This window comes from Oncorhynchus nerka, linkage group LG14, assembly GCF_034236695.1.
Source record: "Oncorhynchus nerka isolate Pitt River linkage group LG14, Oner_Uvic_2.0, whole genome shotgun sequence".
Lineage (NCBI taxonomy): Eukaryota > Metazoa > Chordata > Actinopteri > Salmoniformes > Salmonidae > Oncorhynchus > Oncorhynchus nerka.
Window position 1 is genome coordinate 9,653,836 of NC_088409.1, and position 23,683 is coordinate 9,677,518.

At 44.9% G+C, this 23,683-nt stretch overlaps 1 protein-coding gene across 1 annotated transcript in view; it reads left to right on the top strand.

The window, feature by feature from the left end:
* Window positions 1–23,402, top strand: part of mrpl13 (mitochondrial ribosomal protein L13) — a 43,408-nt gene extending 20,006 nt beyond the window's left edge. The window contains exons 5-7 of the mRNA XM_065027326.1: window positions 9,633–9,719; window positions 10,470–10,591; window positions 23,225–23,402. Coding sequence (XP_064883398.1) covers window positions 9,633–9,719; window positions 10,470–10,591; window positions 23,225–23,249 — 234 coding nt within the window. The 3' untranslated portion in view covers window positions 23,250–23,402. The remainder of the gene's footprint in view (window positions 1–9,632; window positions 9,720–10,469; window positions 10,592–23,224) is intronic.
* The last annotated feature ends 281 nt before the right edge of the window (window positions 23,403–23,683 follow it).

The following is a 23,683-nucleotide window of genomic DNA, read 5'->3' on the forward strand; positions in this document are numbered from 1 at the left end:
GCTAAGCCCACATTAATTAACTGTACCTATAGCTAAGCCCATGTATACATTAATTAACTGTACCTATAGCTAAGCCCATGTATACATTAATTAACTATATTAATTAACATGTACCTATAGCTAAGCCCATGTATATATTAGTTAAATGTACCTATAGCTAAGCCCATGTATACATTAATTAACTGTACCTATAGCTAAGCCCACGTATATATTAATTAACTGTACCTATAGCTAAGCCCACGTATACATTAATTAACTGTACCTATAGCTAAGCCCACGTATATATACATTAATTAACTGTACCTATAGCTAAGCCCACGTATATACATAATTAACTGTACCTATAGCTAAGCCCACGTATATATTAATTAACTGTACCTATAGCTAAGCCCACATTAATTAACTGTACCTATAGCTAAGCCCATTAACATTAATTAACTGTACCTATAGCTAAGCCCACGTATATATTAATTAATTAACTGTACCTATAGCTAAGCCCATGTATACATTAATTAACTGTACCTATAGCTAAGCCCATGTATACATTAATTAACTGTAATAGCTAAGTACCTGTACCTAGCTAAGCCCATGTATACATTAAACTGTAACTAAGTACTGTACTATAGCTAAGCCCATGTATACATTAATTAACTGTACCTATAGCTAAGCCCACATTAATTAACTGTATATAGCATTAATTAATTAACTGTACCTATAGCTAAGCCCACGTATATACATTAATTAACTGTACCTATAGCTAAGCCCATGTATACATTAATTAACTGTACCTATAGCTAAGCCCACTGTACCTATAGCTAATTATATATTAACTGTACCTATAGCTAAGCCCATGTATACATTAATTAACTGTACCTATAGCTAAGTACCATAGCTATACATTAATTAACTGTACCTGCTAAGCCCACGTACCTATTAACTGCCTATAGCTAAGCCACGTATATATTAACTGTATATAGCTAAGCCCACGTATATATTAACTGTACCTATAGCTAAGCCCACATATATACTGTACCCATTAATTAACTGTACCTATAGCTAAGCCCATGTATACATTAATGTACCTGCTAAGCCCACTATTAACTACCTATAGCTAAGCCCACGTATATTAATTAACTGTATTAATTGTAACTGTACCTATAGCTAAGCCCATGTATACATTAATTAACTGTACCTATAGCTAAGCCCATGTATACATTAATTAACTGTACCTAGCTAGCTAAGTACCTATAGCCACGTATATACTAATTAACTATACCTATAGCTAAGCCCACTATACCTATAGCTAAGCCCACGTATACATTAATTAACTATACCTATAGCTAATCCTCCCCCACTCATCTAGTTCCTAGCAGTGCAGTATACTAATTAACTATACCTATAGCTAAACCCACGTTATTTACTAATTAACTATACCTATAGCTAAGCCCACATATACATGAATCCTCCCTTTCCAATTACAATAAACCAACTCATTTAGTTCCTTTGAGCAGTTCAGTGACCCTCCTCCCCACATTACAATAAACCGAGCAATGTTATTTACACCTTCCTTTGAGTTTAAGTTATTTAAACACCTTCCTTTGAGTTTAAGTGATACATGTTCCCTTTCCCTCAGTGGACCTCCTCCCCACATTACAATAAACCGAGCTGTTATTTACACCTTCCTTTGAGTTTAAGTGATACATGTTCCCTTTCCCTCAGTGGACCTCCTCCCCACATTACAATAAACCGAGCTGTTATTTACACCTTCCTTTGAGTTTAAGTGATACATGTTCCCTTTCCCTCAGTGGACCTCCTCCCCACATTACAATAAACATGTTCCCTTTCCCTCAGAGCTTCCTTATTTACACCTTCCTTTGAGTTTAAGTGGTACATGTTCCCTTTCCCTCAGTGGACCTCCTCCCCACATTACAATAAACCAAGCTGTTATTTACACCTTCCTTTGAGTTTAAGTGGTACATGTTCCCTTTCCCTCAGTGGACCTCCTCCCCACATTACAATAAACCAAGCTGTTATTTACACCTTCCTTTGAGTTTAAGTGGTACATGTTCCCTTTCCCTCAGTGGACCTCCTCCCCACATTACAATAAACCACATTACAATAAACCAAGCTTTATTTACACCTACAATAAACCCTTTCCTCAGTGGAGCTGTTATTTACACCTTCCTTTGAGTTTAAGTGGTACATGTTCCCCCTTTCCCTTACAATAAACCAAGCTGATTTACCTTCCTCCCCCTTTCCTCAGTGGACATTACAATAAACCAAGCTGTTATTTACACCTTCCTTTGAGTTTAAGTGGTACATGTTCCCTTTCCCTCAGTGGACCTCCTCCCCACATTACAATAAACCAAGCTTTTTATTTACACCTTCCTTTGAGTTTAAGTGGTACATGTTCCCTTTCCCTCAGTGGACCTCCTCCCCACATTACAATAAACCAAGCTGTTATTTACACCTTCCTTTGAGTTTAAGTGGTACATGTTCCCTTTCCTCAGTTTACATTACAATAAACTTCCTTTGAGTTTAAGTGGTACATGTTCCCTTTCCCTCAGTGGACCTCCTCCCCACATTATTTACAATAAACCAAGCTTTTTTCCTCAGTGGACCTCCTCCCCATTTAAACACCTTCCTTTGAGTTTAAGTGGTACATGTTCCCTTTCCCTCAGTGGACCTCCTCCCCACATTACAATAAACCAAGCTGTTATTTACACCTTCCTTTTTAAGAGTTTAAGTGGACCTACATTACAATAAACCAAGCTTTATTTACACCTTCCTTTGAGTTTAAGTGGTACATGTTCCCTTTCCCTCAGTGGACCTTCCTCCCCACATTACAATAAACCAAGCTGTTCTTTACACCTTCCTTTGAGTTTAAGTGGTACCTCCTCCCCACATTACAATAAACCAAGCTGTTATTTACACCTTCCTTTGAGTTTAAGTGGTACATGTTCCCTTTCCCTCAGTGGACCTCCTGATGTTTCAACATGCTGCTGCTTCTCTCTGTTCATCTGATCTGCATAGTCACTTTAACTAGACATGCATGTACATACTACCTCAATTGGGCCGACCAACCAGTGCTCCCACCACCCACCACCCACCAACCCCTCTTTTACGCTACTGCTACTCACTGTTCATCATATATGCATAGTCACTTTAACCATATCTACATGTACATACTACCTCAATCAGCATGACTAACCGGTGTCTGTATGTAGCCTCGCTACTGTATATAGCCTCACTACTGTATATAGCCTCGCTACTGTATATAGCCTCGCTACTGTATATAGCCTCGCTACTGTATGTAGCCTCGCTACTGTATATAGCCTCGCTACTGTATATAGCCTCGCTACTGTATATAGCCTCACTACTGTATGTAGCCTCGCTACTGTATATAGCCTCGCTACTGTATGTAGCCTCGCTACTGTATATAGCCTCGCTACTGTATATAGCCTCGCTACTGTATATAGCCTCGCTACTGTATATAGCTGTATGTATGTAGCCTCGCTACTGTATATAGCCTCGCTACTGTATATAGCTGTATGTATATAGCCTCGCTACTGTATGTAGCCTCACTGTATATAGCTGTATGTAGCCTCACTACTGTATATAGCCTCACTACTGTATATAGCCTCGCTACTGTATGTAGCCTCGCTACTGTATATAGCCTCACTACTGTATAGCCTCGCTACTGTATATAGCCTCTCTACTGTATATAGCCTCACTACTGTATATAGCCTGTCTTTTTACTGTTGTTTTATTTCTTTACTTACCTATTGTTCACCTAATACCTTCTTTGCACTATTGGTTAGAACCTGGAAGTAAGCATTTCACTGTAAGGTCTACTACACCTGTTGTATTCAGCATTTCACTGTAAGGTCTACTACACCTGTTGTATTCGGCCACGTGACAAATAGACTTTGATTTGATTTGATGAGGGGTAGTGTGTGAAAGGCATCCCTCTCAGGGATGGTGTAGAACGAAGGGAGAACTGAGCAGCCACATGTTATCCTACCCCAGAACAACCACATGTTATCCTACCCCAGAACAACCACATGTTATCCTACCCCAGAACAACCACATGTTATCCTACCCCAGAACAGAGAACTGAACAGCCACATGTTATCCTACCCCAGAACAGCCACATGTTATCTTACCCCAGAACAGCCACATGTTATCTTACCCCAGAACAGCCACATGTTATCCAACCCCAGAACAGCCACATGTTATCCTACCCCAGAACAACCACATGTTATCCTACCCCAGCCCAGAGAACTGAGCAGCCACATGTTATCCTACCCCAGAACAGCCACATGTTATCCTACCCCAGAACAGCCACATGTTATCCTACCCCAGAACAGCCACATGTTATCCTACCCCAGAACAGCCACATGTTATCCTACCCCAGAACAGCCACATGTTATCCTACCCCAGAACAGCCACATGTTATCCTACCCCAGAACAGCCACATGTTATCCTACCCCAGCCCAGAGAACTGAACAGCCACATGTTATCCTACCCCAGCCCAGAGAACTGAACAGCCACATGTTATCCTACCCCAGAACAACCACATGTTATCCTACCCCAGAACAACCACATGTTATCCTACCCCAGAACAGAGAACTGAACAGCCACATGTTATCCTACCCCAGAACAGAGAACTGAACAGCCACATGTTATCCTACCCCAGCCCAGAGAACTGAACAGCCACATGTTATCCTACCCCAGAACAACCACATGTTATCCTACCCCAGAACAACCACATGTTATCCTACCCCAGAACAGAGAACAGAACAGCCACATGTTATCCTATCCCAGAACAACCACATGTTATCCTACCCCAGAACAGCCACATGTTATCCTACCCCAGAACAGCCACATGTTATCCTACCCCAGAACAGCCACATGTTATCCTACCCCAGAACAGCCACATGTTATCCTACCCCAGAACAGCCACATGTTATCCTACCCCAGGACAACCACATGTTATCCTACCCCAGAACAACCACATGTTATCCTACCCCAGAACAACCACATGTTATCCTACCCCAGCCCAGAGAACTGAACAGCCACATGTTATCCAACCCCAGAACAGCCACATGTTATCCTACCCCAGAACAACCACATGTTATCCTACCCCAGAACAGAGAACAGAACAGCCACATGTTATCTTACCCCAGAACAGCCACATGTTATCCAACCCCTGAACAGCCACATGTTATCCTACCCCAGAACAGAGAACTGAACAGCCACATGTTATCCTACCCCAGAACAGCCACATGTTATCCTACCCCAGAACAACCACATGTTATCCTACCCCAGCCCAGAGAACTGAACAGCCACATGTTATCCTACCCCAGAACAGAGAACAGAACAGCCACATGTTATCCTACCCCAGCCCAGAGAACTGAACAGCCACATGTTATCCTACCCCAGCCCAGAGAACTGAACAGCCACATGTTATCCTACCCCAGAACAACCACATGTTATCCTACCCCAGAACAACCACATGTTATCCTACCCCAGAACAACCACATGTTATCCTACCCCAGAACAACCACATGTTATCCTACCCCAGAACAACCACATGTTATCTTACCCCAGAACAACCACATGTTATCCTACCCCAGAACAGCCACATGTTATCCTACCCCAGAACAACCACATGTTATCTTACCCCAGAACAACCACATGTTATCCTACCCCAGTTCCATACTGTATAGCTGAATGGCCCAGGGCAGAGCTCCAAGACCTGGCTAACTGCCTGCCTGCCCCCAGGCCTCTCAACAACCCTCATCGCCGCCCTAGCTCTCTCCCAACCTCCTCTCTCCCCTAGCGCACCACTCCCTAACTGTCCTCATCCCTCTCCTCAGTGCTCCTCCCCAGCCCACCTCTCCCTAACTGTCCTCATCCCTCTCCTCAGTGCTCCTCCCCAGCCCACCTCTCCCTAACTGTCCTCATCCCTCTCCTCAGTGCTCCTCCCCAGCCCACCTCTCCCTAACTGTCCTCATCCCTCTCCTCAGTGCTCCTCCCCCAGCCCACCTCTCCCTAACTGTCCTCATCCCTCTCCTCAGTGCTCCTCCCCAGCCCACCTCTCCCTAACTGTCCTCATCCCTCTCCTCAGTGCTCCTCCCCAGCCCACCTCTCCCTAACTGTCCTCATCCCTCTCCTCAGTGCTCCTCCCCAGCCCTGGCCAGTTGCATCTTCCTTCCCCTCCTCTCTCTCTCCCCCCTTCCGTCTCCAGCCCGTCTCCAGCCCCCCCTCCAGCCCTCCTCAGGTTCCTCTAGCACGTTACACCTCCATTAATGAGATGGATGCATGTCTCTAGCTGAGTTATTCCAACGGGGGGAGAATCTATCAGAGGTAATTGTGGGTAATGATCACGTCGGGGTGACATCCACCTTCTGTAGCCGTGGTGACGGATAGTGTCCCTATACAACACACATCCGTCTTCCACACACCCCGGTCGTCATTTAACAGGAGTAGGACTGATTTAATTTTCACAGGGGATAGATATGTATGAAGGGATTAAGCTGGAAATGGTAGATGAGAGACATTTGGATTTTTCTTCCCCTCACTTGGTTTCCTTATTTGCAGAGGATGGATTTGAGTGGTGGACGGTTATGTAGGAATAACATGTCATTTTGATGGTTGGTTTGCCAACGGAAGGAGGGAGGGGCAGCTGGGAGCAGGGAGGGGCAGAGGAGGGGCAGGGGAGGGGCAGAGGAGGGGCAGCTGGGGGCAGGGAGGGGCAGAGGAGGGGCAGCTGGGAGCAGGGAGGGGCAGAGGAGGGGCAGGGGAGGGGCAGAGGAGGGGCAGCTGGGAGCAGGGAGGGGGCAGAGGAGGGGCAGGGGGGCAGGGAGGGGCAGCTGGGAGCAGGGGAGGGGCAGGGGAGGGGCAGCTGGGAGCAGGGAGGGGCAGAGGAGGGGCAGGGGAGGGGCAGCTGGGAGCAGGGAGGGGCAGAGGAGGGGCAGGGGAGGGGCAGGGAGGGGAGGGGCAGAGGGAGGGGCAGGGAGGGGCAGAGGGGGCAGGGGAGGGGCAGCTAGGGGCAGGGGAGGGGCAGCTGGGAGCAGGGAGGGGCAGAGGAGGGGCAGAGGAGGGGCAGCTGGGAGCAGGGAGGGGCAGGGAGGGGCAGAGGAGGGGCAGCTGGGAGCAGGGAGGGGCAGAGGAGGGACAGGGGAGGGGCAGGGAGGGGCAGCTGGGAGCAGGGAGGGGCAGAGGCACATTTTATGTAAATAATAACAAATTAATAATAACAAATTATTATTTACCGGGAAACAATGGGTTAACTGCCTTGTTCAGGGGCAAACGGACAGGTTTTTACCTTGTCAGCTCAGGGATTCGATCCAGCAACCTTTCGGTTACTGGCCCAACGCTCTAACCACTAGGCTACCTGCCTTCCCCGAGCTGAGCATTCAGGGTATTAGTTCAAGGATAACACCATTTTTTTCACATGACCTAAATGATTTGCTACCAGTTGGCGATCGTGACACATCGCTCCAAGAAACACTGAATATGTGTCACACCACAGAGTGAGGGAGGGATACGAGGAATAGAACCAGCTTGTTAAAATGTTAGGAGAATATTGCAGGGGTATATAAAGTTGTCTACAGGGGAGACTCTTTACTATCTAGAGAGGGTAAGGTAGAGGAGATATTACCATATTGCTTAATCTAGTACCTTCTATCAGATCCACCCAAGTGTCTCTAGGGTATAGGGGTAAATAGAGGGGTTGTTTCTGGAAGAATCAATCAAAGAAGAATCAATTATTTAGCCAGCTAACTTTGATGAACAACCAGAAATATCTATTGTTTTTCGGTTTCATTAAAGAAAGCTAAACTTGTGTGTTTTTGGATGTTGGGTAAATTAGACCATGCCCGTTTTCAAGTATATACTTCTAAAAACAAATGAGGGAAGTTAGCTGGCAGACTCATTGATTCTGCTTAGTAGTATCCCTGTCTGGACCTAACAGGATCTCTACTGGTCACCACTGCAGACATATTAAAGGTTCAATGATGGAACTCAACCTTGTTCTTCTCCAGAGCTGTAACCATGACAACCCTGATCCAACTGTCTTATATCAAATGTCTGTGTTAGTGTCCCAAATGGCACCCTATTCACTATATAGTGATCTAGGATACCCTATATAGTGATCTAGGATTCCCTATATAGTGCTCTAGGATACCCTATATAGTGCGCTAGGATTCCCTATATAGTGATCTAGGATTCCCTATATACTTCAATAGGATTCCCTATATAGTGATCTAGGATTCCCTATATAGTGATCTAGAATTCCCTATATAGTGATCTAGGATTCCCTGTATAGTGATCTAGGATTCCCTATATAGTGATCTAGGATTCCCTATATAGTGATCTAGGATTCCCTATATAGTGATCTAGGATTCCCTGTATAGTGATCTAGGATTCCCTATATAGTGATCTAGGATTCCCTATATAGTGCGCTAGGATTCCCTATATACTTCAATAGGATTCCCTATATAGTGATCTAGGATTCCCTATATACTTCAATAGGATTCCCTATATAGTGATCTAGGATTCCCTATATACTTCAATAGGATTCCCTATATAGTGATCTAGGATTCCCTGTATACTTCAATAGGATTCCCTATATAGTGCGCTAGGATTCCCTATATAGTGCGCTAGGATTCCCTGTATAGTGATCTAGGATTCCCTGTATAGTGATCTAGGATTCCCTGTATAGTGATCTAGGATTCCCTATATAGTGATCTAGGATTCCCTGTATAGTGCGCTAGGATTCCCTATATAGTGCGCTAGGATTCCCTATATACTTCAATAGAATTCCCTATATAGTGATCTAGGATTCCCTATATACTTCAATAGGATTCCCTATATAGTGATCTAGGATTCCCTATATACTTCAATAGGATTCCCTGTATAGTGCGCTAGGATTCCCTGTATAGTGATCTAGGATTCCCTGTATAGTGATCTAGGATTCCCTATATAGTGATCTAGGATTCCCTGTATTCCTAGGATTCTATATAGTGCGCTAGGATTCCCTATATAGTGCGCTAGGATTCCCTATATAGTGATCTAGGATTCCCTATATACTTCAATAGGATTCCCTATATAGTGATCTAGGATTCCCTATATACTTCAATAGGATTCCCTGTATAGTGATCTAGGATTCCCTATATACTTCAATAGGATTCCCTATATAGTGCGCTAGGATTCCCTATATACTTCAATAGGATTCCCTATATAGTGATCTAGGATTCCCTATATAGTGATCTAGGATTCCCTATATACTTCAATAGGATTCCCTATATAGTGATCTAGGATTCCCTATATAGTGATCTAGGATTCCCTATATACTTCAATAGGATTCCCTATATAGTGATCTAGGATTCCCTATATAGTGCGCTAGGATTCCCTGTATAGTGCGCTAGGATTCCCTATATACTTCAATAGGATTCCCTATATAGTGATCTAGGATTCCCTATATAGTGATCTAGGATTCCCTGTATAGTGATCTAGGATTCCCTATAGTGCGCTAGTGTGCCATTAGGGACTGAATCTGAGTAGCCTATCCAAGCGCTGGATCCAGAGTCCACTCTTCTTCTATCTTCCTCTTCTTCCTCCAGATAGTGAAGCTGGCAGTGTACGGGATGCTGCCTAGGAACCTCTCCAGAAGGACCATGATGCAACGGCTACACCTCTTCCCTGAAGATGTAAGACTTGCCTTTTAAGACTTTCACATCTAATATGTGTGAAAATGAAATGAGACGTTTTAGTAAAAAGAATGACGCCACACACGACACCTCTTCCCTGAAGATAAAATAACTGGTCTTTATTCTCCCGTTGTGGACTGAATATGTCTTGACATATTGATTTGAATTTGTTTAATCATTTTAAATGATGACACATTCAGCCAAGAACAAGCAGAACAGACATAGAAATATCAGCGATAACGCAAGTCTGACTTGTTTCCAATAAACGCAAGTCTGACTTGTTTCCAATAAACGCAAGTCTGACTTGTTTCCAATAAACGCAAGTCTGACTTGTTTCCAATAAACGCAAGTCTGACTTGTTTCCAATAAACGCAAGTCTGACTTGTTTCCAATAAACGCAAGTCTGACTTGTTTCCAATAAACGCAAGTCTGACTTGTTTCCAATAAACGCAAGTCTGACTTGTTTCCAATAAACGCAAGTCTGACTTGTTTCCAATAAACGCAAGTCTGACTTGTTTCCATTGTGGTAAAGCATTTAGACAAGTCTAGTCTGACTCTAGCTTCTCATTATACGGTATATAAATATAAAAGTCTTATTTTCCATTGACTTGCACCTCTCTCTAACCCAGGTGTGTTTTCCCTCTGAAAAGTGAAGACACCTACAAACCTAAGACTGTGTTCCTGTCCCTGGCTAGAGCCTAGGTGCCATACAGATCCATGAAATGACTGTTGTATGTAATTGTATGGCAGGATCTTCCTGAGGACATCCTTCTAAACCTGACGGAGGAGCTGCCTCAGCCCAGAGAGATCCCTCGCAGGCTGAATGAGTACAGCCAGGAGGAGCGAGAAGCCTTCCCCACTCTGTGGACCCCGTGAGTACCTTCTTCTCCCAGTCTTCCTCCATGGACGCATACGTGCAAACACACACACACACACACCCTCTCTCTCACATCTTCACACACACACACACCATCCTTAATTACACCCACATATCCTCACACACACACACACCCTCTCTCTCACATCTTCACACACACACACACCATCCTTAATCACACCCACATATCCTCACACACACACACACACACACAGCTCTCTCCACCCCGGGCCTGCGCTGAATCTCTAGCTCATTTAGAACAACCTGTTTTATAGAGGAACAGACTGGTTTATAGAGGAACAGACTGGTTTATAGAGGAACAGACTGGTTTATAGTGGAACAGACTGGTTTATAGTGGAACAGACTGGTTTATAAAGGAACAGACTGGTTTATAGAGGAACAGGCTGGTTTATAGAGGAACAGGCTGGTTTATAGAGGAACAGACTGGTTTATGGAGGAACAGACTGGTTTATAGTGGAACGGACTGGTTTATAGAGGAACGGACTGGTTTATTACATTTAAGTCATTTAGCAGACGCTCTTATCCAGAGCGACTTACAAATTGGTGCATTCACCTTATGACGTTTATAGAGGAACGGGCTGGTTTATAGTGGAACAGACTGGTTTATAGAGGAACAGGCTGGTTTATAGAGGAACAGGCTGGTTTATAGAGGAACAGACTGGTTTATAGAGGAACAGACTGGTTTATAGAGGAGCAGACTGGTTTATAGAGGAGCAGACTGGTTTATAGAGGAACAGACTGGTTTATAGAGGAATAGACACATACCATAGTTCCATTACAGACTGCTGTGTTCCTTCAGCCATGGCAGTGATCCATCAGTCCACAGCCTGCTATTCACATCAGCCGTGACGCAGTTAAATGCCTTATGATACTGCTCTCTACCAGAGCGGGCAAATCTTTAAGCATTTTATGACCTAAATGTTACGCTAGCTTTAGCTTACCACAAACATTCAAATAACTAGTAGAACCCCAAAATAATTATTTAGTGAAGAACGGGGATACAACATTTTTGTGTGTGTTCGTGTGAAACCTACTTCTGTTATTACCGGTAAGTAAGGATGGGAGAAGTATAGCGCCGTCTTCCTCTTTATTGATGTGAGAAACGGGGTCTTGTTACCGGACAAATGATTCCATTATGATAAAGAGCCTGTTGAAACGTGATCGGTCATGTTCCTATAGAGTTAAGTGGCTCAATGAGGGGAAATGGTGGTCTGGGCCATGGACTGACCTCTCATTCACACACACACACACACACACCACACACACATCACACAACACACACACACCACACACAACACACACACACACACACACACACACCACACACACACACACACACACACACACACACACACACACACACACACACACACACACACACACACACACACACACACGAGGCCCTACCAATGCTAATTGCAATGGAAAGCTAATGCTGTAGAGTGGTGGCTGAGATGGAACCCCGTTGGGGTTGTTGATGTTTCTCTCAAGATTGACTGTGAACCTCACTTTTTCAAACACTGACACCCCACGTGTGTTAATGCACTTAAGATCTTTCCTTTTAAAGTCGTATTGAAATACTAGAGAGGTACTCTGTAATCAAATTCATGCTAACTTTTTATGAGGCCAGTAATTCAACCCAATGAGCAGTGGAACCGAGGAGGGTTTTATAGAGAGCAGTATGTTTATATGGGGTTTCTCTAGTAACCACCGCAGTGATTGGTCAGGACGACCCTACGGAGCGTGTCCATATCACACAGGAAATAGACACTGACGTGATAATGAGACGGCCAGAACAGCCACTACATTACTTCCTGTCTGTAATGAAAGGAAATTTGGAGTTTTCAATCTGACAGAAAACAGTGACATTCCAGAATTCCGTGACATCATTCTTGAAGTGTAATGTTTGGCCTACTGGGAGAATGTTTGGCCTACTGGGAGAATGTTTGGCCCACTGGGAGAATGTTTGGCCCACTGGGAGAATGTTTGGGCCACTGGGAGAATGTTTGGCCCACTGGGAGAATGTTTGGCCCACTGGGAGAATGTTTGGCCTACTGGGAGAATGTTTGGCCCACTGGGAGAATGTTTGGCCTACTGGGAGAATGTTTGGCCTACTGGGAGAATGTTTAGCCTACTGGGAGAATGTTTGGCCTACTGGGAGAATGTTTGGCCCACTGGGAGAATGTTTGGCCCACTGGGAGAATGTTTGGCCCACTGGGAGAATGTTTAGCCCACTGGGAGAATGTTTGGCCTACTGGGAGAATGTCTAGTCTACTGGGAGAATGTTTGGCCTACTGGGAGAATGTTTGGCCTACTGGGAGAATGTTTGGCCTACTGGGAGAATGTTTGGCCCACTGGGAGAATGTTTGGCCCACTGGGAGAATGTTTGGCCTACTGGGAGAATGTTTGGCCCACTGGGAGAATGTTTGGCCCACTGGGAGAATGTTTGGCCTACTGGGAGAATGTTTGGCCTACTGGGAGAATGTTTGGCCTACTGGGAGAATGTTTGGCCTACTGGGAGAATGTTTTGCCCACTGAGAGAATGTTTAGCCTACTGGGAGAATGTTTGGCCTACTGGGAGAATGTTTGGCCTACTGGGAGAATGTTTAGCCTACTGGGAGAATGTTTGGCCTACTGGGAGAATGTTTGGCCTACTGGGAGAATGTTTAGCCTACTGGGAGAATGTTTGGCCTACTGGGAGAAGGCTGCTGCTGCTGAGGTTCAGGGGGAATCTGAGATTCTGATCACACAAACTTAAATGGACTGCAGCTATAACTCACTTAGAATAACACAGATGGGAGAAATGAAGCTTAACAGTGACTTGATGTAGTGGTTACAGGGTGGTTATAGGGTGTTAACTGGTGTAGTGGTTACAGGGTGTTAACTGGTGTAGTGGTTATAGGGTGTTAACTGGTGTAGTGGTTATAGGGTGTTAACTGGTGTAGTGGTTACAGGGTGTTAACTGGTGTAGTGGTTATAGGGTGTTAACTGGTGTAGTGGTTACAGGGTGTTAACTGGTGTAGTGGTTATAGGGTGTTAACTGGTGTAGTGGTTATAGGGTGTTAACTGGTGTAGTGGTTACAGGGTGTTAACTGGTGTAGTGGTTATAGGGTGTTAACTGGTGTAGTGGTTATAGGGTGTTAACTGGTGTAGTGGTTACAGGGTGTTAACTGGTGTAGTGGTTATAGGGTGTTAACTGGTGTAGTGGTTATAGGGTGTTAACTGGTGTAGTGGTTATAGGGTGTTAACTGGTGTAGTGGTTATAGGGTGTTAACTGGTGTAGTGGTTACAGGGTGTTAACTGGTGTAGTGGTTACAGGGTGTTAACTGGTGTAGTGGTTATAGGGAATTAACAGGAGGAGACTGAGAACTGAGTCGGTGGTGTCGGTGTGTGAGAATAGAGGAGCGTTCGGCCGGCAGCACTGAGGAGAGAAATCACTCTTCTAGTTGGTTTCCACAGCAGGAGAGGAGAATGGAACTATCAAAATAACGACTACTGTACTTAGTTCTATAGCTAGGATAGCTTCATGTTGTTGATGTTCTATAGCTAGGATAGCTTCATGTTGTTGATGTTCTATAGCTAGGATAGCATCATGTTGTTGATGTCCTATAGCTAGGATAGCATCATGTTGTTGATGTCCTATAGCTAGGATAGCATCATGTTGTTGATGTTCTATAGCTAGGATAGCATCATATTGTTGATGTTCTATAGCTAGGATAGCATCATATTGTTGATGTTCTATAGCTAGGATAGCATCATATTGTTGATGTTCTATTGTTGATAGCTTAGCTATATGTTCTATAGATAGCATCATATTGTTGATGTTCTATAGCTAGGATAGCATCATATTGTTGATGTTCTATAGCTAGGATAGCATCATATTGTTGATGTTCTATAGCTAGGATAGCATCATGTTGTTGATGTTCTATAGCTAGGATAGCATCATATTGTTGATGTTCTATAGCTAGGATAGCATCATGTTGTTGATGTTCTATAGCTAGGATAGCATCATGTTGTTGATGTTCTATAGCTAGGATAGCATGTTGATGTTCTATAGCTAGGATAGCATCATATTGTTGATGTTCTATAGCTAGGATAGCATCATGTTGTTGATGTTCCTATAGCTAGGATAGCATCATGTTGTTGATGTTCTATAGCTAGGATAGCATCATGTTGTTGATGTTCTATAGCATCATCATGTTGTTGATGTCCTAGTTCTATAGCTAGGATAGCATCATGTTGTTGATGTTCTATAGCTAGGATAGCATCAGGATGTTCTAGCATCATGTTGTTGTTCTATGCTAGGATAGCATCATAGTTGATGTTCTATAGCTAGGATAGCATCATGTTGTTGATGTTCTATAGCTAGGATAGCATCATGTTGTTGATGTTCTATACAGCATCATGTTGTTGATGTTCTATAGCTAGGATAGCATCATGTTGTTGATGTTCTATAGCTAGGATAGCATCATGTTGTTGATGTTCTATAGCTAGCATCATGTTGTTGATAGCATCATGTTGTTGATGTCCTAGGATAGCATCAGTTCTATAGCTAGGATAGCATCATGTTGTTGATGTCCTAGTTCTATAGCTAGGATAGCATCATGTTGTTGATGTTCTATAGCTAGGATAGCATCATGTTGTTGATGTTCTATAGCTAGGATAGCATCATGTTGTTGATGTTCTATAGCTAGGATAGCATCATGTTGTTGATGTTCTATAGCTAGGATAGCATCATGTTGTTGATGTCCTAGTTCTATAGCTAGGATAGCTTCATGTTGTTGATGTTCTATAGCTAGGATAGCATCATGTTGTTGATGTCCTAGTTCTATAGCTAGGATAGCATCATACTGTTGATGTCCTAGTTACAATTTGTCTCATTGTCATCCGTCTGCAATCTACTGAGATGGGTCTACTCTAAGCTAAGACGAGCTCTGTGGTTTCTGGAATCCACTCTGATTAGTGGCTGGTTTTTGCTCAGACATTCTCACTGACTGCCTCTGTGGCTCAGTGTAAACAATCTCTGAATAAATAGTCTGGTTAGATTTGCAAGCCCCGGTAAGCCTAATAGAAATGGGATTGGCATAATCCTAAATATGTATTTACCTCATGTAGTCCGTGGCGGGTTGAGACAGCCAGGCCCACTATACTCTCCCCCAGGAGTGATGTATGATGTGTCGCAGTGAGGAGCTCTGCCCCTGATTCAGTGGCACTTTTCCACTTTTGTTAATGTGGTGAGGCACGATGCCCAGCCAAGGCTACGGTGCCAGGCTCAGTCACTGTGAGGGATGGTCTGCCAGCTTCCCTGCCCTGAAACATAGCCTGCTATACTGTGGCCTTCATTTCTAACCCACTGTGAGCTATACTGTAGCTAGGGAGGCTTCCTCACTGTGAAGGATGGATAGCTAGACCTGCCCAGAACCGCAGGCTGCTATACTGTGGCCTCACTGTGAAGGATGGCTAGATAGACCTGCCCGGAACCGCAGGTTGCTATACTGTGGCCTCACTGTGAAGGATGGATAGCTAGACCTGCCCAGAACCGCAGGCTGCTATACTGTGGCCTCACTGTGAAGGATGGCTAGCTAGACCTGCCCTGAACCGCAGGTTGCTATACTGTGGCCTCACTGTGAAGGATGGCTAGCTAGACCTGCCCTGAACCGCAGGTTGCTATACTGTGGCCTCACTGTGAAGGATGGCTAGCTAGACCTGCCCTGAACCGCAGGTTGCTATACTGTGGCCTCACTGTGAAGGATGGCTAGCTAGACCTGCCCTGAAGGAGGAGCCCCAGACATACAGTCACTAGCTATAGAAAGGAGGAGCCCCAGACGTACAGTCACTAGCTATAGAAAGGAGGAGCCCCAGACGTACAGTCACTAGCTATAGAAAGGAGGAGCCCCAGACGTACAGTCACTAGCTATAGAAAGGAGGAGCCCCAGACGTACAGTCACTAGCTATAGAAAGGAGGAGCCCCAGACGTACAGTCACTAGCTATAGAAAGGAGGAGCCCCAGACGTACAGTCACTAGCTATAGAAAGGAGGAGCCCCAGACGTCACAGTCACTAGCTATAGAAAGGAGGAGCCCCAGACGTACAGTCACTAGCTATAGAAAGGAGGAGCCCCAGACGTCACAGTCACTAGCTATAGAAAGGAGGAGCCCCAGACGTACAGTCACTAGCTATAGACAGGAGGAGCCCCAGACGTACAGTCACTAGCTATAGAAAGGAGGAGCCCCAGACGTACAGTCACTAGCTATAGAAAGGAGGAGCCCCAGACGTACAGTCACTAGCTATAGACAGGAGGAGCCCCAGACGTACAGTCACTAGCTATAGAAAGGAGGAGCCCCAGACGTACAGTCACTAGCTATAGAAAGGAGGAGCCCCAGACGTACAGTCACTAGCTATAGAAAGGAGGAGCCCCAGGAGGAGCCCCAGACGTACAGTCACTAGCTATAGAAAGGAGGAGCCCCAGACGTACAGTCACTAGCTATAGAAAGGAGGAGCCCCAGCAGTCACTAGCTATAGAAAGGAGCCCCCAGACGTACAGTCACTAGCTATAGACAGGAGGAGCCCCAGACGTACAGTCACTAGCTATAGACAGGAGGAGCCCCAGACGTACAGTCACTAGCTATAGAAAGGAGGAGCCCCAGACGTCACAGTCACTCACTAGCTATAGAAAGGAGGAGCCCCAGACGTACAGTCACTAGCTATAGAAAGGAGGAGCCCCAGACGTACAGTCACTAGCTATAGAAAGGAGGAGCCCCAGACGTACAGTCACTAGCTATAGAAAGGAGGAGCCCCTAGACGGAGGAGCCCCAGTCACTAGCTATAGAAAGGAGGAGCCCCAGACGTATAGTCACTAGCTATAGAAAGGAGCCCCAGACGTACAGTCACTAGCTATAGAAAGGAGGAGCCCCAGACGTACAGTCACTAGCTATAGAAAGGAGGAGCACCTAGACCCCAGACGTACAGTCACTAGCTATAGAAAGGAGGAGCCCCAGACGTACAGTCACTAGCTATAGAAAGGAGGAGCCCCAGACGTACAGTCACTAGCTATAGAAAGGAGGAGCCCCAGACGTACAGTCACTAGCTATAGAAAGGAGCCCACAGACGTACAGTCACTAGCTATAGAAAGGAGGAGCCCCAGACGTAGCACTAGCTATAGACAGGAGGAGCCCCAGACGTACAGTCACTAGCTATAGAAAGGAGGAGCCCCAGACGTAGTCACTAGCTATAGAAAGGAGGAGCCCCAGACGTACAGTCACTAGCTATAGAAAGGAGGAGCCCCAGACGTACAGTCACTAGCTATAGAAAGGAGGAGCCCCAGACGTACAGTCACTAGCTATAGAAAGGAGGAGCCCCAGACGTACAGTCACTAGCTATAGAAAGGAGGAGCCCCAGACGTACAGTCACTAGCTATAGAAAGGAGCCCCAGACCCCCCAGTCCTATGTTTCCCCAGTTGATTGCCTTTCCGAAAGGAGGATGTATATGATCGTACAGTCACTAGCTATAGAAAGGAGGAGCCCCAGACATACAGTCACTAGCTATATAAAGGAGGAGCCCCAGACGTTCACAGTCACTAGCTATAGAAAAGGAGCCCCAGACGTTACAGTCACTAGCTATAGAAAGAGGAGCCCCAGAAGAAGTCATTAAATTGACATTTGTCAGGAGCCCCAGACGTCACAGTAGCTATAGACAGGAGGAGCCCCAGACGTACAGTCACTAGCTATAGAAAGGAGCCCCAGACGTACAGACATTATACACGGAGGAGCCCCAGGAAAGGAGGAGCCCCAGACGCCCTACAGTCACTAGCTATAGAAAGGAGGAGCCCCAGACGTGTCAGTCACTAGTATAGAGAACATGTGCCCCAGCTATTCTATTAGGGTTTTTACTGCTGCTGAGGAGGAGCCCCAGACGTACAGTCACTAGCTATAGAAAGGAGGAGACTTTAGAAACTTGTTAACAATCACTAGCTATAAAGATGTCACTTTTCTAAAGAAAGGAGCCCCAGATGTAAAGTCACTGAGATGAATAGGAGATGTCTGGTGGGTGAAACATCACTAGCTATAGAAAGGAGGAGCCCCAGACGAGGAGCCCCAGACGTACAGTCACTAGCTATAGAAGGAGGAGCCCCAGAAACAGTCACTAGCTATAGAAAGGAGGAGCCCCAGACGTGTCATTGATGATAGAACACATTTTAATGATCAAGACAGTCACTAAACTAGTGATTTTCACTAGCTATAGAAAGGAGGAGCCCCAGACGTAAGAATAGGGAATCTGTTTCAGTCACTAGCTATAGAAAGGAGGAGCCCCAGACGTACAGTCACAGTGTATCTCAGCTACTACAGTCATCAAATAGTCCCAGGACAGTCACTAGCTATCAGAATATAGACGTCACTGTCAGTCACTAGTCATCAGAATATAGCTATAGACACTGAAGCAGTCAGTCAGCTATAGAGGAGGAGCCCAGACGTACAGTCACTAGCTATAGAAAGGAGGAGCCCCAGACGTACAGTCACTAGCTATAGAAAGGAGGAGCCCCAGACGTACAGTCACTAGCTATATAGTCACTAGCTAGAAAGGAGTCATCAGGAGCCCCAGACGTACAGTCACTAGCTATAGAAAGGAGTCCTGTCAGAGCAGTCACCTAGACAGTCAGTCAGCTATAGAAAGGAGCCCCAGACGTAGTCACTAGCTATAGAGGAGGAGCCCCAGACGTACAGTCACTAGCTATAGAAAGGAGGAGCCCCAGACGTACAGTCACTAGCTATAGAACAGGAGCCCTAGCAGTCATCAGAGCCCCAGAGCAGTCATCAGTATATAGTCCTGTAGGACAGTCAGCCCCAGTCATCTAGTCCTAGCAGTATAGAAATGAGGAGCCCCAGACGTACAGTCACTAGCTATAAGAACCAATCAGTGAGCCCAGCCAGGCCTGGAATTACAGTCACTAGCTATAGACCTCGGAGGAGCCCCAGACGTCAGTCACCTGGCTATTATTAAAGGAGTTGATATTCAGACGTCACAGTCACACTAGCTATCACTAGCTGAAAGGAGGAGCCCCAGACGTACAGTCACTAGCTATAGAAAGGAGGAGCCCCAGACGTAGAGTCACTAGCTATAGAAAGGAAGCCCCAGACGTGTTTCACTAGCTATAGAAAGGAGGAGCCCCAGATATTGCAGTCACTAGCTATAGAAAGGAGGAGCCCCAGACGTACAGTCACTAGCTATAGAAAGGAGCCCCAGACGTACAGTCACTAGCTATAGAAAGGAGGAGCCCCAGACGTGTCACTAGCTATAGATTGGAGGAGCCCCAGACGTTGCAGTCACTAGCTATAGAAAGGAGGAGCCCCAGACGTACAGTCACTAGCTATAGAAAGGAGATGGCCCCAGACGTACAGTCACTAGCTATAGAAAGGAGGAGCCCCAGACGTACAGTCACTAGCTATTGAGATGGGAGCCCCAGACGCTACAGTCACTGCTATGTCCGGAGGAGCCCCTGAGACTACAGGATGAAGTGAGCCATCAGAAGGCTGTTGCTAGCCCCTTCTGACCTGTTACAGTCACTAGCTATTAGATCCAGGAGGAGCCCCAGACCTTTTTCTGTACAGTCACTAATGCTATAAAATAAAACTAGGAGCTCTTGTCAGACTGTTTTTCCACTTCTATTTCCGGAGAATAAATCATGATGTATAGTCACTTTCTATGGAAAGTTTGATGAGTCAAAAAAGGAGGACTTTCGTGTGTTTCAGTCACTCAGCTGTAGAAGAGGAGCCCAGGGTGAGTCCCCAGACGTACAGTCACTAGCTATAGAAAGGAGGAGCCCCAGACGTACAGTCACTAGCTATAGAAAGGAGCCCCAGACCCTAGCTATAGAGGAGCCCCAGACGTACAGTCACTAGCTATAGACAGGAGGAGCCCCAGACGTACAGTCACTAGCTATAGAAAGGAGGAGCCCCAGACGTACAGTCACTAGCTATAGAAAGGAGGAGCCCCAGACGTACAGTCACTAGCTATAGATGTCACTAGGAGGGGAGCCCCAGACGTACAGTCACTAGCTATAGAATAGGAGGTCACTAGTATAGAAAGGAGCCAGGCGTGCAGTCACTAGCTATAGAAATATTAAAGGAGAGCCCCAGCCGTACAGTCACTGCAGCTATAGAAGGAGGAGCTCCCAGAGGAGCTACAGTCACTAGCTATTGATTTCAGGATGCTTCTGAGAAGAATACCAGCACTAGTCTACCTCAGAAACATTGAGGAGTACCCAACAGTAAGCGTATACAGTCAGTCACTAGCTATAGAAAGGAGCCTGCACCCGTCCATGTTTCCCCAGTTGATTGCCTTTCCGTCTGGAATGTATATGATCTATATCATCTACTCCTCCATTTCAACGTGAAAAGCCCTTCTAGACATATGTATCACACTTATAAAGGTAGCCTACATTTCAATCAACACTAACCCTGTAGCTAACCCAGCTCACTCAAATTAATTACATTCATGGAATTTCTTTTTTTTGGATTAGAGAGCAATATTTTCCAAAAGAAGATTAAATTGACATTTGTCACGACCCTCACGTTTTCCATCCAGTGAGGAAATGTAGCCTTTTATTTAAATTCCCCTCACTTTGCGTGCTCATGTCATCAATCTCAAGTTAATTGTCCCAATCCTACCTTTCTCATGACATTACACGAAGCCTGTGTCCCAAAAGGGCACCCTTTTCCCTATGTAGTGCCCTACTTTTGACCTGGGCCTTTTATAAAGGGAACCGGGTGCCATTTTGGAACGTGTCATTCAAGGTAAGAGCAGAACATGTGTCCTAAAGCTGTATTCTATTAGGGTTTTTTACTGCTGCTGAGAAGTGCTGTTTTTAATACGAAGACCAACTTAAACGAGGAGACTTTATGAAACTTGTTAACAATCCTTTTTTAAAGATGTTTTTTCTTTTCTCAAAGACTTGAGCAGAGACGGTCCTTTTCTTTCAAATGAAAACGTTGAGATGAATAGTGTGATGTCTGGTGGGTGAAACATCACCTCAGGTGGTTTCCATTTTAAAACAGGGAGGAGACTCCAAGTTGAATTCTTTACAGTAACACCGTGTTCAAGGAACACTCCACGTTCACGACAGAAAGAACATGTCAAGGGGACAATAAAACCAAAATGTCATTGATGATAGAACACATTTTAATGATCAAGACTTGGAAACAAAACAGTGATTTTTATCTGTCAACCTGTCTATAAAGATGGGAGTCTGAGAAAGAATAGGGAATCTGTTTCAGGCAACAACTCCACTTTGTAAACTACATTTCCCATAGTACTCTGCTCATCAGTGTATCTCACCCTACTACAGTCATCAGTATATAGTCCTGTCAGGACACTGTCAGCCCTAGCAGTCATCAGAATATAGTCCTGTCAGGACACTGTCAACCCTAGCAGTCATCAGAATATAGTCCTGTCAGGACACTGTCAGCCCTAGCAGTCATCAGAATATAGTCCTGTCAGGACACTGTCAGCCCTAGCAGTCATCAGTATATAGTCCTGTCCACCCTAGCAGTCATCAGTATATAGTCCTGTCAGGACACTGTCCACCCTAGCAGTCATCAGTATATAGTCCTGTCAGGACACTGTCCATCCTAGCAGTCATCAGTATATAGTCCTGTCAGGACACTGTCCACCCTAGCAGTCATCAGTATATAGTCATGTCAGGACACTGTCAGCCCTAGCAGTCATCAGTATATAGTCCTGTCAGGACACTGTCAGCCCTAGCAGTCATCAGAATATAGTCCTGTCAGGACACTGTCAGCCCTAGCAGTCATCAGTATATAGTCCTGTCAGGACACTGTCAGCCCTAGCAGTCATCAGTATATAGTCCTGTCAGGACACTGTCAGCCCTAGCAGTCATCAGAATATAGTCCTGTCAGGACAGTGTATTGTGATAAATGATGTGTTTCTCTGTTTACTGATCTAATCTTAAGAACCAATCAGTGAGCCCATTCAGGCCTGGAATTCCAGCGATGTAATTGACCTCGGGTGATGTTCAAGGTCAAACCAATCCTGGCCCTTGTTATTAAAGACCTAGTTGATATTCACTGACTGACATCACATCAACACTCACCAATCACTCTGGACATGGTCTCAATCTAATACCGTCAACACATACTAATGTAATACAATATAAAGTTGTTTGTTGTGAATAGTAGAGCTACTTTACTTAGTAATAACTGTCAACTGTTTCTGCTTTAAGACCATATTGCTTACATGATAGTTACCACGGTGATATTTCATTCAACCTTCTACAGGTTATTCTTATTGAGATGGCCTTTATGTTGCTGTTCTACATGATAGTTACCACGGTGATATTTCATTCAACCTTCTACAGGTTATTCTTATTGAGATGGCCTTTATGTTGCTGTTCTACATGATAGTTACCACGGTGATATTTCATTCAATCTTCTACAGGTTATTCTTATTGAGATGGCCTTTATGTTGCTGTTCTACATGATAGTTACCACGGTGATATTTCATTCAACCTTCTACAGGTTATTCTTATTGAGATGGCCTTTATGTTGCTGTTCTACATGACTGAGTTGTAATGTCCGTGTTGTTCTATTTGCAGACCTGAAGACTACAGGATGAAGTGATCCATCAGAAGGCTGTTGCTAGGCGTCTTCTTCTTCTTCTGTCCTGTTACTTGTACTGGCATTTTACATCCAGGTGACATTTACTGTACACACCACAAACCTTTTTCTGTCGTCCCAAATAATGTACAAAAATAAAACTAGTTCTCTTGTCAACTGTTTTTCTTTTTTTCTTCTTTTTCCGTGAGAATAAATCATGATGTATATTTCATTCTTTCTGTGGTGAAAGTTTGATGAGTCAAAAAAATGGACTTTCGTGTGTTTCATTCAACCTCAGCTGTAGTGAGAGATTCATTGGGTGAGTCCCAAACGGTCCCCTATTCCCTGTTTAGTGCACTACTTTAGACCAGGGCTCTGATCAAAAGTAGTGCACTATACAGGGAATAGGATGCCAGTTGGGACTCGAGCATCGGCTGCGGTCAGCTGCCTTTTTAGTT